Consider the following 17,453-nt stretch of genomic DNA (forward strand, 5'->3'; position numbering starts at 1 on the left):
CAAATGTTTAATGAGTATTTACATACAAGATAATGAGTTGGGTGCTACAGATTTGAGGAATAGTTGGGAATGTGCTCAGATGTTAAAGCTAGCCTCGTAAAATTAACATTCTAAAAAAATGCAGATTTTAAAAAAGGGGGGAGATTGTGGTATTGGTTTTATCTGGTGACTTATTTAAAGCAGTACTTTCATCCTCTTAATTAGAAAAAGGTGAGTTACCGTCTCTTCATGGATAAGCTTGGCCAACCCGGGTTCCAATTTTGCTTTCATTAGTAATGTGCCTGCAGGAGTGTTTAAGGAACGCTGGGGTCCTTTTCTGCTTTTGCAACTTGCGTTCATCACAAACTAATTGAATTCCAGCCTTAATGCTCTGAAGTGTTCTATATTCAGCTTCTAATCCGTTCATCTGTAGAAACAGCTACCAGGCACAAACCCTTGTTCTTAGAGAGGCCACATGACTCACCAGTAGGTTGTTTCTCGGAGGAGCGGCGGCATCTGGCAGCTGTTGAAAGCCCTCCTATGGGTCCCTGTGTGCACACTGCCTCCTTCCCCTTCCCTCAGCCATGGGCTGCCTCGCTTAGGCACTTGCGTCCTCCTCACCTACCTTTGGAGGAAGGGATGTCTGGTCTCCATCTTCATCAATTCACATCACATAATGTTCTTGGGGTGCAAAATCAGGTTGGAGGTGACACAAGCAAGCTTCCTGAGACAGCTTGCAGGGCTGTGATGGACCTCTCTTAGGGAACAAGTTGGCAAGTAAACAATATACATGCTATCTGACAGAAGGAAAATGCATTCCTGTTGCTGTAGTCTACCTTGAACTTTGGGATGAGAGTGCTCTTTGCATCTTTTGTCATCAGACTGTCCCATATGACCTTGTGCTAAAGGCAACACACATCCTTGGATTTTCAGCCCAGAATTTGTGGGAGGTCCTGGGAGGCCATCCGGGCCTGCCCTGCCTTGTGGCTGCCCAACTGGTTCCCCAAGGAGGGCAACAGTACTGTCCTCAACTTCTGGGAGTCAGCCTCTCACTCCAGGCCTTTATTTGCTTTAAATAAAGCACATTTTGTTTTTTCTGATCAGAAGCTCTAATGTGATTGATATGCAGTGGGTCTGCCTATGCGTAATTTTCCAGCACTCCCCAGATGATTCTAACGTGTCACCACAATTAACGACCATTGCTTTAAGGGATTATCAAAAAGTGTAACTGATCTAAAATAGAAATTCAGTCCGATAAGTAAACCAGTGTTTTTTCGATGCTTGGACTCCTTTTCTGTTTTTATTGAACTATTTCTTGGTGGTTTTTTCCAGGTTTTACACCCTGCTGGTGCTGGCCACGGCTCTCTTTGGACAGCCACCTTTCAAGAATGTGATTGTGAACGGACTCGTCCTGGCCAGGCAGGTCACGCCCTTGTGTAGTTGTGAGTTCAGTTGCTGATCCCTTGGTTCTTGCAGCCATGTCCTGGCTGGATCTAACCACTCCTTGTGACAGGAGGAGTTTAGCAACACCCCAGCTCATCCCTATTCTTTCTTCCCTCTGCTTTTATATTTCTGCTGCTCTTCCTTTTCATCCAGCTCCTGTCCCGTGCACTTCTCCATCTTCAGCATTCCGTCCTCCCATACTCTGCTATCTCAGGGAGAAGGGCTGCTCTGAGAGCTGAGCCTGATGGAGGAGGAAGGGGAGCACATGTGTCCCGAGACACTGCTAATGATAACTAACAGTCGTCATTTAGAGTTTTATGAAGTGTTTTGCTTATAGCTCTTATTTAATCTGTACGCTGGTCCTTTAATTGTAGATTTTTGGTGTCCTCTTTTCAACCTGAGAAAACTGTGGGTTCTAGAGGTTTCTAGTAGTGTAGGGGAGTCTTATTTTTCCTTTGCTTCTGTTGCCGCTAGTCATTAAAAGTAAAAACATAAATATATAAAAATAAGAAAATAAGACAAAATGTTTACACAGATACCCTGCTCTGTGTGCCGAGCGAGGAGGAGGATGTCACTGATGCCATGCCAGGCCCTGCGGGGAGCATTCACACATCTTCACTCATTTAATCCCCAGAACTGTTTGAGATGGGTCTTTTACTTGTCCTATTTTGACAAGTGAGAAATTTGAGGCACAGAAAAATTGAGTAACTTGCCCAAAGTGACACGGCAAATGAGTGGTGAATTCAAGTTCTACACCCAGGCAGTCTGACTCTACAGTCTGTGCTTTTTTTTTAACTGAAAAATTTATTGAATTGTAGATTTGCATGCAGTTGTAAGACATACTAGAGACCTCCTGTGCACTTTGTCCCGCTTCCCCTAGTGGTCACGTTTTCGAAACTGGAGTCCGTTATCACAGCCAGGCATTGATGCAGCCCATCAGTCTCCTTCCGATTTCCCCAGTTGTGCGTGTGCTCCTTGCTCTGTGTAGTTAGTTGCATGCAGCATATCATGTGTGTGGCTTCCTGTATCCAACAGCATCGTCCAGATCCTGGACCATTTCAAGATCCCAGGATCCCTCTGTGCCCTTTTATATCCACACCCACACCCTCCCACTCTTCCACCCTCATCCCCAACCCCTGGAAAGCACTACTCTGTTCTCCATTTCTGAAATTGTGTCACTTCGAGTATGTTATATAAATGGAATCATACTGCATGTAGCCTTTGGGGATTGGCTTTTTCGCCCACCATAACTCCCTGGAGAGCCTTCAGGTGGTTGAGCGTATCCATGGTTCTTTCCTTTTCAGTGCTGAGCAGTGCTCCTTGCGTGGGTGACCTGCAGTTTGACCATTCACCTGCTGAAGGACATTGGGGTTTTTTCCAGTGTTTGCTGACTGTGAATAAAGCTATGAACTTTCATTATAGGTTTTGTGTGAATTTAAGTTCTCATTTCTCTAGGATGAATGCCGAGCCTGTGTTTTTAACTGTTAACAGTGGTGTCTTCCTGCTTCCAACTTCCTGAAGCTTCTCCATTGATTCACCACAGTATTTAGAAAGCTTACAGATATTACAAAACAACCTTATTGTGCCTTAACACTAGCTTGTATCCCCTTTGCATTTATGTATTTCAATTTGCAAATAATCTGTAACCATATATAAACTGTGATGTTGACTTTGTTCATTGGCATCTCCCTTTTGTTTTTCAAGTGATGGCCAAAAAATGAGCAAACGGAAAAAGAATTATCCAGATCCACTTTCAGTCATCCATAAATATGGTGCTGACGCCCTCAGGTACAAACCACTGCTCTGCCTTGTGTGTATTTGTCATTTTTTATCTAAGCATCTCTCATCCTTTTACTCATGTTCCTTAGATTTGGTTTATAATTAGTTTTTCAAAAATATGTCTCTGTTATATGGAGAGTTACGTTGGTATGGTGTTGACTTTAAACCCCCAAGGTGGTTTTCTAAATAATAAAGCCATCTTCAAATCTGGAGATGTTTTGGAGGACAAGACCTATATTGGATCTCCTTGAGCAGCCCAGGTTTTCCTTGCTAGTTGCTGGTGCCTCCGCCTCACTCCCTCGCCAGGTTCCCCATCTTGTTGGTGTTAGGGTTCTCTTGCATCATTTATTTCAGTTTTGCATTTACTCCTCAAAAGAGCCATAGGAGGTATATTTATAGTAGAGCAAATAAAAAATTAATATTGAAAAGTTTTTAAAGAAATGTGAGCCACTGCTTGAAATAGTCATAGTCGTTGAACATTGATCACAGTGTCCAGGTTAAAAGGAGCCAGAGAGATCTTGTTCAGCATCTTCCTGTTGTGGACCTGGAGATGCCTGAGGGCTGAGGCCGAGGCCAAGCACATTCACAGTCACCTTGTTGCCCAGGAGCAGTTAGCGGTGTGTCCCACGACCCCCAGTTATCTGGGAGACTCACCTTGGCATTGCTGACAACTTAGGCCGAATAATTTGTTGTGGTGGGGGCTGTCTTGTAGGGTGTTTAGCAACATCCCTGGCCTCTGCCCTGCCTGCAACCCCTCTGAGCCAGCCGACAGAGCACACGTGGCGGCTCCTTGTGAACCCTGGTGTCTGCTTCTGGTGTCCTTGGAGAAGGCATCCTGGCCCCCTTCCTCTTGGTGCTGCTGCACTGAGACTGCACAGGGTGTGCATCTAGGTTGGTCCAGTGCCGAATTTTGGTGTGGGGTTACAGCTCCCCTTTATACTTTGCTAGGTCTCTTATACAAAGTACAAGCTTGGCAGTTTCAAATTGACCGTTAGGAGAGTATTTATAATTCACCCATTTTGTAGAAAAGAGTCTACTTTTGGTGTTGCCCTTCAGCGTGTCAAGTGATAATATTTGGTTTGCTGTCTACATTCCTGTTCGGTGTGATTTTTCTCCTCTTCCAGATTATATCTGATCAACTCCCCTGTGGTGAGAGCAGAAAACCTCCGCTTTAAGGAGGAAGGTGTGCGTGATGTTCTGAAGGACGTGCTGCTCCCGTGGTACAACGCCTATCGCTTCTTCATCCAGAACATCTTGAGGCTGCAGAAGGTGTGGGCTGCGGTGCTGTGTGGGGTGGGGTGGGGTGGGGAGATGGACAAGCAGGCCCTGTGGGTGGGGGTTCAGAGCCCTTGCGGAGGCTACAGATGAAGATGCAGCCGGCATCTGGGGTCTGTGCTGGGCCTGGAACATGAGGCCTCAGCTACACGGTCTGGGCAGGCACTCACTTCTGGAGGACAAAGGAGCCTCCTTTGAAGAGCGGAAGACTTGCACTGATGATTCACGCAGTCAGCCACTTCCCCGCCTGTGGAGCCAGTGGGGGTGGGGCACGGGGGAGCTACTCTCAGAGGGGGGCCTGGGAAAGGCTGCCGTAGACCTGGTCAGGGAAAGCCTCTCCGTGGGCACATTTGGGCTGAGACTCTGAAGGTGAAAGAGATTCTCAGTGGGTTGTTAGGATGAAAAATTGTGATTGTGATGATGTGAAAGTGCCTTCAGAGCAGTCAGCTGCTCTGCTCTGGACACAGACTCCAGCTGAGGCTCTTTGATCGATCGGGCGAGTCAGCTCTGCCACACCCTGCCAGCCTTGTGGGGATGCTGCCGGAGGGGTTGGGTGAAGTGGGCCTTCAGGATCAAGGAGAAGTTTGCAAAGGAAGAAGAAGGGGTAGGATAGAGCATTCTGTGTAAAACGAATATTATAAGCAGAGGCATTAATTCCTAGTGCTCATGTTCAGTTTATAGACAATTGTCCAATCCTAGCCAGTTTTACTGTCCTTCCTTCCTCAGGTTTAAAGTAACTAAACTCGTTACTTATTGACAAGATTTGGACTATTTCTCAATTTATAATCACTCTGGTGCAGAAGAACAATTTTTTTCAAATTCTCTTTAGTTCACCCCAAAATGTAATTTATTAATTTAGGTTTTAATGTCCCAAGTTTAGAGCTTATCTGGAAAATATCACTGAGAATCAGAAATTTTGATTGCCAACGGGATCTGGGGTTTTTTTGGTTGACTACTTTCAGTTTAAATGATTGAAAGAGTTCATTTGTCTGCAGTGACTTCCCCCAGGCATGCAGAATGTTTTCGATATTTGTCACTTCCTAGGAGGAAGAAATGGAATTCCTCTACAATGAGAACACAGTTAAAGAAAGTGCCAACATCACAGACCGGTGGGTCCTGTCCTTCATGCAGTCGCTTGTTGAGTTCTTCAAGGCCGAAATGGCAGGTGTGTCCCTCTTGGGCCGTCCTCCCAGGAATAAGGACTCCTCTCTTTTTAATTGCCCTTTCGATATTTAACTGTTTTTCTTTGTAAACATAGAAGAATTCTATAGAAATTTTGAGAGATACAGGTACAGAGCGGTAGACAGTTGTTTCCTTTAACACCAAATATAACTTTGCTAAGCTTGTTAGTTGTAGAAATGTGCTGTTCCAAGGCGTGGGGAATTGTCTTGGGAGAATGTCCAGTGGCCTCACCCCTCCACAGATACCACATGCCTTGGTCCTGGATGGCTGTGGCTTCAAAACCCACTCTACCACTTGTTCCATGGGAGAGGCATTACCTAAAGTCTAGGAGCCTCAGTTTCTTTCCCTGAAAAGTGCCTGGTGGAGTTATTATAAGGCTCATGTCCATAAAGCAGCTGGCAGTTAATAGCAACTGAATAAGTACTACTTGTTATTAATACCTTTTTATTTATTTTTAGATCTACTTTATTAAATAAGCAGTCCCTGTTCAGTCTAGAAAACTTAGGAAATACAGGAAAGTAATAATGAAGTAGGCATTTCCCCATATTTCTATTACCAAACAACAACAAATTTGGTGTTAGAGCTTGGAAAAGTAGGTTATGTTGATTTCCTTGAGGTTGGAGATGGAACAGCCATAAGTTAAGGTGAGAAATACCAGAAACTATTGACTAGGATACTCGAGATAGGTCTGATAAGGTCGGTGGCAGAGGAGAAGAGTCAGCCTCCTGGTGCCACCCTGGTGAGGCTGAGCCGCCTCCCCGCGCCCTGTGGTGCTGTTGTGCAGGTGCAGCACTCCTGTGGACTTGAGCCGCCAGAGCAGCCCGTGGTGGAGCAGGCCTGCCGCTCCTCAGCCAGTGCAGCGCTCTTCCTGGAGTAGCTGCTGCTTCTGCACTTGGCACAGTCGGACGGTTAGTCCAGGAAATTTTGCACATTTATCAGTCATCCTGAAGGGCTCTGTCCACCCTGTTAAATATGCACAGTAAGGATCATATGACTGTCAGGCTGTTGGACAGATTGATATAAGTGAAGATGGAAATGAGTGTGCGAGGCTGGACTCCTGTGCTGGGAGCCCGCCGTGCTCCCCAGGACATCTGTCAGCCATGTCCACTTTTCCTCCTGAGTGATATGAATGGGTGGGAAGTGGTGCTGGGGATGGTTGCCCTGGGCCCCTGCCATCTTTAGGCACAGCTGCCGTGACCTCCTGAGAGCGTACACCCTCGCCGGGGCCTGTTCTGCCCTGTCTGCTTGGGAACTAGAGGTTAGGCAGCAGTTGTGCACACCAGCTGAGGGGTGAGGACCAGGCATTGTGCCTGGAGCCGATGAGATGGGCTCCAGACACAGACTGCTCAATGTAGTTTCCGCCCCACCTGTCAGCTTCGTCCCCTCAGCTCCCCCATCAACATGGAGTCCGAGGACTCGATAGGTGGCTCTTCAATCCTTGAAGAGTCTGCAGTTACTATTAGTGATCTCAGCAGTAGCTGCTGCTGGCTGCTCCTGTGTATTGTCTGCTCGTTGTATGTGGACTTCGTTTACTCTCTAAGAACTGAAACCTCAACACAGGGAACTCTGGTTTCCTAGACTGTGAAGAGTGTAGTGACCCCTAGAAATAACTTAGGCCTCTTTCTTTACAGAATAGGCCTCCAATCACAGAAACTGCCCGTCCAGAAATATGTGACCCGAAGGACAGGCCTGGGTCTTGGCCCGCCAGCACCTCAGCCTGGTCCTTGTGAACTGAGAGCTACTCTGCCCGTGCAACTTTTCACCATGTTGGCTTAGACCAGGAGCCTCATTAACATTAACATTAATATAAATTAACATTCACTAATATAAAATGAATTAACATTCATTAATATAAATTGTGTTTATAATTTTTGGTCTTACTCTCCTTGTTTTTCGTGTTTGTTTTTGTGCTACAGAGAGTATCAGTTAAAGGGGAGGCCTGTGCCTCAACTAAGACTGGCTGGGTGCCCTTCCCTGCCTGCTGCCTCAGGGCAGCCTTCTAATCCTTCCAGTTCCTCAAGGTTTTTCCCTCCTTCCCCTGCCTCCTCTAGCTTTCTTCCCTTGGCTGTTTTAACCTTCAGGAAGCCAGTTCTGCTTTATTCAGAGCTCGTGCCCGAGTTTCTCAGTGGCAGTGTACTGGCAGTTTGGGCCAGCTCGTCCTCTGTGGTCAGGGCTGGACTGTGCATTGTAGGATATTGAGCAACATCCCTGGGGTCCACCAGCCAGATGCCAGGAGCACCCACCTCACCACTTGTGACAACCAGATTGTCTCTCCGTACATTGCCGATGTCCCCTGAAGGGCGGAGGTGCTCTGGTGGGCAAAGAAGCACTGGCCTAGGCTGTGCCTCCTGGCGTCTACTTAGAGCTTTTGTCATATCTTTCTTAGTTGAGGTACAGGGTAGCACAGTGGGAGGAGGTCAGGCTTTTGTGGTGCTGCCACTCTGCATGGCTCAGGTACACGGTGCCTCATGAAGTTGGGTGGTGGGCAGCCGCAGCCTCTCAGCCACCATGTGGGGTTTCTGCTTTTCTCACTGATGATGGGAGTTTGCGTGTGGCTCACAGGGTGGTCTGTGTGCCCCAAGACACCTTGATGGCTGTGTGGTACAGCCTCGGGCAGTGAGCCCTCAGGACTGCTTCCCTTTGCTTCCTCTTGTCTCCTTAAGAAGCGTGGTGGCCCTTGGATGGCAGGAGGTCTTGTTTTCTTGTATCCAGCCTCCCCCATGCCTTCAGGTGCTTGGTGTGTGCTTGCTGCTGATTGATTGTCTTACTTTAGCTTACAGGCTCTATACTGTGGTGCCTCGCCTGGTCAAGTTTGTGGATGTTCTGACCAACTGGTATGTCAGAATGAACCGCAGAAGATTAAAGGTAAGCGCAGGCTGCTCTTGGGAAGGGCCAAAAGTGCAGTACCTGTGAGAGTCGAGGAGAAATGAGCACAGCCAACAGGAAAAGGAGCATTTTCCAATGCTCTCAGCTTTGGAAGCTATCTTTTTCTTTTATGTTGCATATTAGATGGATGGAGACCTAGGATCTAAAAGTCATCTTGTGTATTTTCAAAACACAGTTATGAACGTGTTACATTGGAGGGAAGGCCTCAGGTCCATATAAGACTAAGCTGAGTAGACTCTCAAAATCCATAATAAATTCACACAAATATTTTGCAAATGTTGGCAGGTACGGCTACAATCTTGAGAGAGGCACCTCCCTCTAGAGGGTCAGTTATTTATTGAGAGAACTCTTCCTTAAGCCTCTTGGGGACTTAGGACGAGTAAAGCATGGGTCCCGCCTCAGGGCTTAAGCCAGGCGTAAACAAAATGGTACAAGACAGGGAGTGAGAGAGTGATGGAGGCTCCTGTGCCCATTGGCCTACCTTCAGATGTGTTAATGATAAAAGCATAACAAAACAGTAATTTCATTTTTGTGAAAATATATTATACACACATTTACATGTATGTGTGTATATACACATACATCTAAGAGATATACCCTAAAATGTTTACAGTAGTTATCTCTGGGTCATTTAATTATGGTTGGGTTTTCTTCTTTTATTATCTTTATGTTTCCCCTGTAATAAATTAGTGTAATTACTTTTTAAATACACAGTATAGACTTTTTTTAAAAATAAGAAATCTTAACCTAAAAGTACTTTGAATTTTTCTATTAGCACCTGTTTCTGTCTGTTGCATGCGAATCCCATGCTCAGCCTTCAGGTCCTCCAGTCTGTCTTTACCTCACCGTTACAGAGCCACTCTTCATCAGCACGGCCTCAGAGATGGGAGAGAGTAAGGGGGACCCCATCCTGGCCTCCTGCATTGATCCCAGACCACTGGTAGTTGTGGTCACTTGTCCTAGCTCTGTCTGTCTTGTCTGTGCACTGTGTGCTCTCTGTGGCTTGCCTTTTTTTAAATAATCTTACTCAGTTCTAACAGTTTAATGTGTGTTTTTTTTTCACTCACTAGGGTGAAAATGGGATGGAGGATTGTGTTCTGGCCCTGGAGACGTTGTTTAGTGTTTTGCTTTCTCTGTGCAGACTTATGGTAAGATGCTTGGCCCTGTTCTCAAACTCCAGCCCTGTTGGCTGCTGTGGTGCCCGGTTGCTGCAGCGTCCTCAGTCTGTATCTCTTCTGTTTTTGTTCCACCAGATACCGAAATAAAAGTTTTAAAACAACTTAAATCTCTAGTTCCTTTTCAGAAATATTGTTAGCTTATATATGTCAAGCAAGGGCTAAAAAACATTAGCTTCAAAAGCTAGATTCTTCCTTTTTACCACTGGCGGTACATTTCAGGTCAAGGTCCTTGCATCTAGACTGAATTGCCACAGTTCCCTTTGAATAATATACCTCATCTTAATGTGGCTTCCTGTAATTGTCTGTGAGTAACAGGGAAGTTCTTGAACTAATGTCTAGCCAAATAAATATATCACAGATAATATTTTACTTAAAACATGTTTCTACCAATTTAAATATTAATGATATACAAGTGAAAATTCCAGTTTTAATTCTTTGTATCCTATTTCTGCTACTCCGGTGTAATGTTATAATTATAAGCCTATATTTATTTCCTGAACATACATGGAGTGAGAACCTGCTTTGTACCAGGTCCTGTGCCTGGTGCCTCACGTCTGACCTCATTCACCTCTGTCCTGTGAAGCAGGTGGTGTTCCTCCAGTGTACAGATGAGGTTTCTGAGGGTCAGGGACAGACATTCTGTCTTCTTCGTACTGACTTAGCCGGCACATGGTCAGGGGCTTCTGCTTTTATTATGGATGTCCTCCAGGATATTTGGATCCTCTGGCTATAGCCCTGCTGTGCCTCACAGGTGTCTGTCTTAACAGGTTCAAGTGAGGTCATTTCTCGTCACAGGGCAGGGTTAGGAACCTCATGCCTACTCTATGCGTACTCCTGTGTCATTCTCTAAGATCTTTACTTGCTGTTTTTTACTCTGATTGAACTCAGTTCATGATGGCTGCACATGCATGACGTGGTGTCCTCTGTCCTCATACAGGCCCCCTACACACCTTTTCTTACTGAAATGATGTACCAGAATCTAAAGATGCTGATTGACCCTGTTTCTGTCCAGGACAAGGACACACTCAGCATCCACTACCTCATGCTGCCCCATGTTCGGTAAGAATTAAATACACGTAAGCCTTCGCCCAAGCCATGGAAAGGGGAGTTGCCAGAGACGTGCTCATGGGGGCCCCAGCTCTCTGCTCCATTTCCTCCACGCCCTGCCTCCCATCTGAGCTGCTCCTCAGGCTACAGAATGGGTGGGAGGGATGCTCAATATGGAACCCCGTGTTGTGCTGTGGCAGGTGGGGCGGGGGCAGGCCTGTTGGGGTTGCCTCGGGGAGCTACTGGGCACTAAGCAGCAGACTCAGGTTTGCTGCCTGCTTCTCACTGTGTGCTTCCCAAGGCTGGCACACACTGTCCTTCCCCAGGTGCCTCACCGGGAGGACTAGCCACACCGTCACATCTCTAGCCTGACCGTCTTCCTCACTTAAGCATGCCTGTTGTTTGGGATTTTTCTACTTTTAAATCTAATCTCTTTCACATCCCTATCTCTACCATTCAGAGAGGAACTGATTGACAAGAAGACCGAGAGTGCAGTGTCTAGAATGCAGTCCGTGATTGAACTTGGGCGAGTGATTCGAGACCGTAAAACTATTCCAATAAAGGTTTGAGATTTTATTTGTATTTTACATTGCACAGACCTAGATAATTATGTTTTATTGTATTAATATAGAGAGCTTCCAGCAATGGCATAAATTGTTTTTTCTGCAGTAAGAGTAGTAGTTGAGCTTGATTAGTCTGAAGCCTGAGATTCAGATAAAACATACAATCTCCCATTTTTCTGCAGTTTAGAGGACTGGCTGCTGAGTGAACTTTCCCTTCCCTTTCCTCCTAGTACCCTTTGAAGGAAATTGTGGTCATCCATCAAGATCCGGAGGCTCTTAATGATATCAAGTCCTTGGAGAAGTATATCATTGAGGTGAGACAGCTGATTTGTCTGTTTAGTCCAGACAGACGTCTTTCCTGCAGAAGATTACTTTGATTAGTACTCCTCAGTGAACTACACTTTAAGTGAATAATTTATCTTTTTTCTTTTGTATGTCAGTATATACATAAATTTAACCATCCATGAAATTTTACTCTTTGCTTAGAATCATCATAAATTTTTACAATGTAGTTGTAATTCTTTAAAAATGATTTCAAGATCAATGAATTGCTTTACTTAGTTGGATCATTTATTACCTGCATCCACTTCTCTTCTCCAAAGTACTTTTTGATTATTTAACAAAAGAAGTTTGTTCCTTCAGTTACAAGTAACAAGTGAGCTTACGTTGGTCGTAGGCAGGCACTCGCACTAGCCTGGAGTCCCAGGTGAGTCCCTTCCCACCCCAGCCACACCCTGCAGTGTCATCCCTCCTGGGGTGTTCACTAGGATATCTCCTGCCAGGGTTGTTCCTAGCATTTTACACACGTATACACACATTTATGCATTCAGACACACACATGCACATGCCATTGGCTTTGTTTGTGCACAGAGAGGATCGTGTATATATATATGTACTTTTTAATGTTCTTTTTTCACTTTATAGTGTTTCTTTTGTTTTTTCCTTTGGTGAGGACGATTGGCCCTGAGCTAACATCTGTGCCAGTCTTCCCCTATTTTGTATATGTGATGCCACCACAGCATGGCTTGATGAGCAGTGTGTAGGTCTGTGCCTGGGATCTAAACCCGTGAGCCCTGGGCTGCTGAAGCAGAGCACATGAACTTAACCACTATGCTACCGGGCCGGCCCCTGTAGTGTTTCTTAAAGGGAATCCCATGTCAGAACATGGAGATTACTGTATTCTTTTTAACAGCTGTATGGTGTTCACTTTCTGGCTGCATCATAATGTATTTAATTGCTCTCCTATTATTGGAAATTTATGTTTCTGATTACAAACAAAAGGTGCATCTGTACCTTTGTGCGTATGTCAGTGTATGGACATTGAATAGATTCCTAGAAGTTGAGTTTGGGGCTCAAAAGTTTAAACTATAGTGTCAGTTATCCTCTCAAAAAGCTTTATTCCATAATATTTTAAAAACAAATATACTTTTCATTTCATTTTTATTCCTTTCACAGGTAATATTAAATCTGTTATTGTAGAAAATATTAATTTCTATGTTTGATTTTGAATTGCTTGAGAATTCCAGATAAATATTAGAAACTAAAGAGTTAGATTATAAATTCTGTAATTAATGCTTGCAGATATGGATAAAAATGGAATATATTTAAATAGAATATCTTAATCATAAAAATGGAATATATTTAAATAGAATATCTTAATCACTATAATGAGATCAAATAATACGGTTAAGTTTAATGGCAAAACTAGACATTTCCATACAATTTGCTTTATCACTACAGTTCCGTGATATCTCATTTTAATATTTCCTACTATGATGTCACCATTTCCTGCTGCATTATAACCCTTAACTAGCATGATGGAGGCATGAAATGTTATGGTTAGCTGATTCTTCTCGTTAAGTGATGGTTAACCTTGTGGTGCTCTGAAGTTGCTTGAGCTATGGTTACCCCTGAGAGGTGAAGCTCATATTTCTAATTCTAGAGTCCTCTGTAGTTGAGTTATGCTCAGCTATCTTGATTGATTTGGACAACCAGTCCTTTCTGAAAAAAGAAAGGTTTTTTCATACCATACAATTCAATGATTTTTGGTATTATTTATAGAGTTGTGTAACTGTCACCACAATTTTCTAACATTCTCATCACCCCAAGAACAAACCCAGTATCCATTAGTTTTTACATACCGTTTCCCTTCAAGATCCGAGCATCCCCTGGCAACCATAAATCTGTTTTCTGTCTCTGGATGTGCCTACTCTGGACATTTCATATAAATGGAATCATACAGTATGTGGCCTTTTGTATCTGACTTCTCTCACTTAGCTCCAAGGGTCGTTCATGATACAGCATGCATCAGCGCTTCATTCCTTTATATTACTAAATAATAGTCCATTGTTTGGATAAGCCACATTTTATTTATCCATTCACAGTTGATGGACTTTTGGGTTGTTTCCACTTTTTGTGTTTGTGAATAATGTTGCTATGAACGTTTGTGTGCATGTTTTTGTGGACATATGTTTTTATTTCCCTCAGTTTTGTTTCATCTTGTCCACCAACTATAGGAACTGAATGTTCGAAAAGTTACATTGTCTACGGATAAAAGCAAGTATGGCATTCGACTAAGAGCAGAACCGGATCACATGGTTCTGGGGAAGCGTCTGAAGGGAGCCTTCAAGGTGGTAATGACAGCCATCAAGCAGCTGAGCAGTGAGGAGCTAGAGCAATTCCAGCAGAGAGGTGGGTGTTGCCCTTTGTGGCCTCAGCCTGACAGGTGTCTCATAGTTAGGCTCCTGTTTGACTTTTACTGTCACAGCCTTTTCTTAAATGAAAACTTTTTTTTCTGGTCATAAAAATGTTTAATAAGAATTCTGATAATTTACAAAAAATTAAAGAAGACAACAAAAATGACCTTTAAGCCTTAATGTAGATTGAGTGCCTGCTCTCAGCTGTTTAATATGTTAGTGCTGAGACACTATTAAAATTCTGATTTATTTCCTTCTAGTTACATAGATAGTCATAATTGCAACCTTACAAATGGAGATCACACTGTAATTTTAAATTTCATGTTTTTCACTCATATTTTTACATTTTATGTTATATTTGTTTTTATTCACCTTTTTATTTTGTGTTTTCACTTTACATTATAAATGTTTCTCTGTTATTAGGCTTTAAAATGCTATTTCAGTAACTGCATAATTGCCCTTCATATGGATACCTGATAATGTTTTTAACCCGTCTTTTATTGCTGGTGCTTTAAGTTGTTTCCATTCTTTTAATATTATGAATAATATTGAAGTGCATATTTTTACATGTAAATATTTTATGGAATTGATTCCCTTTGGCTAAATTTCTAGATAGAAATAACTGAATAGGATGAGTGGACTTTAGGTTACCACTGAATTCTACAAATGCTAATGTGGGCCTAGAAAATCTACCCAAATAAGAAAGAGCAGAACCCTCTAGGGCTTCATTACCAGCCGGTGGCATAGATGTCACTGTTATCAGATGTGGCTTGTGGAGAAAAAAGGTGGTGACGACTTTGGGAGGTGTCAGAATAAAGATTGGAAAATATTCAAAAGAAAAGATTAAAGTATTTTTAGAGAAAGGATTTCGCATTGAGCTTTGGAGCTTCTTGCAAAGGGGAACTGGGTCAGAACTTATCACAGTTTCTCTAAAATACCTAGAAGCCACATTTTGGTCTCTTAATTGGGCAAGACTGGATACATTCATTAAGCAAATATTTTTTAAAGTGCTTCCGTTTAGCTGGCACTGGGGCCATAGAATTGAATAAGACAGACATTGTCCTTCCCCTCGTGGTGCTGGCAGACTTTGAAGATTTATGGAAATAATCATGGTTTTGATAAGTGCTCTAAAGGAAACATAGGATGATAATATGAGGAGTTAGGAAATGGGACTCAGCCGCCTCCCTCCTCTCCTTTAGAGAGCCTTCCAGGGTGCCCAGGAGTTCTCAGCTCTGCCATGATTAGAGTCTCACGTGGTCTTACTATGGCTGCCTGGCGTCCTTCAGCTATCCTAGGGCAGAAGGTGTTTGTTAGGACTCCATCTGAAGTTGAAAATCATAAGCACAGAGGTGTCATGAGAAGAGATTTAAAGACTCAGAAATCAGATGAGCAGTTATAGAAATTGGGGGCAGTGTCCCTAAGATTCTCCCAATTTTTATATGATATTTGTAAAACATAAGAGGCTAACAACTAAAAGTTGATTCGTTACTAATTTAACTTGATATGTTAAATTAAAGTCTGATCAACCTTCAAGTCACAAATCTAAGTTCGCCAGATAGCCAAAATATAAAAAATTCCTGTAATAAACCTTATTTGCAACCAAAAGCCTAGTTTCTCAAGTGTAGATTCTGAATGAACTGTTCTATACTGATGGAAAATGAAATAGTTTTCAGAACATGGTGACATAAAGTGAAGATGGCAGCCCAGTGCTCAAAGATCAAGATCATTGTGGGTGACCACAGCAGGCTTCCCTGAAGATGGGGATTGCCATCCTCAGGTGCCTGCCGTGTATAGGCTTGATGCTCAGACCTTCACACTGTCCACCTCATTGCACCCTCACTGCACCCTGCTCTGCAGATCATAGAACACTATGATCCTACAACCAGTGAGTGGTGGGCCTAAGTCCACTTTGACTCTACAGACTGCTTTCTTCATTACGTTGTGCTGCTCTGGGTATAAGGTAGATTCATCACCTCCTGGTGCATGTTTGGACCTGGGAGTTTATATGCAACCGTCGACATTGGTGGTGATTTAACTGTCCTTGAGGCAGCACAGTGCAGTCTAAAGAAAGTTTGTCACATCCGTGACTGCAACGATGACATGAGTCAGGAGGACATGATCTCTTGAAGACTCTGCAGTGGTACGATATCCTAGTAGCTGGGTGGCTTCAGGAGGAGGAGGGACTGACTCATTAACAGTGGCAGTTGCTTCTCCAATAGGGACCATTGTTGTAGAGGGCCACGAACTGCATGAAGAGGACATCCGCCTCATGTGCACCTTTGACCAGGCGGCCAGTGGGACGGCGCAATTTGAAGCACACTCAGATGCTCAGGTATTTCTCTGTTCCCTAGAACATTTCTTGACCAAAAGATAAGAACAACAAGAGGAGAAAGTATTTACCTATGCCTTTCCTGGCAGTGTTGACAGCTTGTCTCAGGGTAAAATAAACCAGTTATTCATTTTAGATTGGCTTTACCAAACTCAACTATTATATGCCCTTAACATATTAATTTCTTTAATGAATACCTAAACAGACATTTTGTGACTTCTGCATGCAAGTAATTGTCCTAAGTGTTGGGTTGTACAAAAAGAATAAGATGTAATCCCAACCTTTAAGGAATGAGTCAGTCATAGAGACAGGAAAGTAAGCCAATTCTTATTGTTCTGCCTGAGAAGTTATCTTGGAGAAATAAGTACAGAGAAGGGCTCCTATCTGAAGTCGGGTGAGGTGGAGGTGGTTAGGGAAGTGGATCCTCTTCAAGGGTTAGGCTCCTTGAAGAGGATATACAGGCAGTTTTGGGTTCTGGAGTCAGCATTCTTTGTTGTGATGGATCAGAGCTTCTCTCCTCACTCCTGATCAGATTTCTCTGGGCAGATAGGTTGTCAGATCTCCAGTGTTGGAGTTGGGGGCTTGCTGGAGACCCTCTGTGCCTAACATGCCACATGCAGGGACAGGTTGGGAGTGCCTCATGAGACAGGCCGACCTCCTCAAGACTTTACAGAGGGGCTTAAACTGGATGTAGTCAGAACTCCATGTGGACAGACAGTGGTAAGGAGCCAAAGGTAAGGAAGCTAGGGAAGAAAGTGGGGCAGCAGGGAGGTTTATTAACAGTGAGAGGGTGCACTCCTTCCTGACTACAGCCAGTGGAAAGGAGGGCCTAAAGACGTCGTCCACACTTAAGGAGGTGTTGCTTGTGATACCTCTGAGTTTCTTGACACGGTTTGTGTATTGTGGGCCATGGTGGCCCTGCTCTGACTCATCATCTGTGTTCAGTTCTACCTGCTGTGCCTTCATGAAGCTTGTTAGCTTCTCTGAGTGAGTTTCCTCAAAGGTAAATGGGGATGGTGCCTAATTTACAAGTACACCCCCTCTATAATGGAAGTGACGCCATTGTTATTACCACATCATCATCGACACCTTCAGA

General features: G+C 43.8%; 1 protein-coding gene across 1 annotated transcript in view; it reads left to right on the plus strand.

Moving 5' to 3' along the window:
- Positions 1-17,453, plus strand: part of LOC124240962 (isoleucine--tRNA ligase, cytoplasmic) — a 77,628-nt gene that overhangs the window by 35,253 nt on the left and 24,922 nt on the right. Inside the window, exons 17-27 of the mRNA XM_046664321.1 lie at positions 1,312-1,398; positions 3,127-3,210; positions 4,326-4,470; positions 5,521-5,641; positions 8,432-8,523; positions 9,615-9,692; positions 10,660-10,781; positions 11,230-11,332; positions 11,563-11,646; positions 13,849-14,023; positions 16,248-16,360. Coding sequence (XP_046520277.1) covers positions 1,312-1,398; positions 3,127-3,210; positions 4,326-4,470; positions 5,521-5,641; positions 8,432-8,523; positions 9,615-9,692; positions 10,660-10,781; positions 11,230-11,332; positions 11,563-11,646; positions 13,849-14,023; positions 16,248-16,360 — 1,204 coding nt within the window. The remainder of the gene's footprint in view (positions 1-1,311; positions 1,399-3,126; positions 3,211-4,325; positions 4,471-5,520; positions 5,642-8,431; positions 8,524-9,614; positions 9,693-10,659; positions 10,782-11,229; positions 11,333-11,562; positions 11,647-13,848; positions 14,024-16,247; positions 16,361-17,453) is intronic.

Source organism: Equus quagga, chromosome 6, assembly GCF_021613505.1.
Source record: "Equus quagga isolate Etosha38 chromosome 6, UCLA_HA_Equagga_1.0, whole genome shotgun sequence".
NCBI lineage: Eukaryota > Metazoa > Chordata > Mammalia > Perissodactyla > Equidae > Equus > Equus quagga.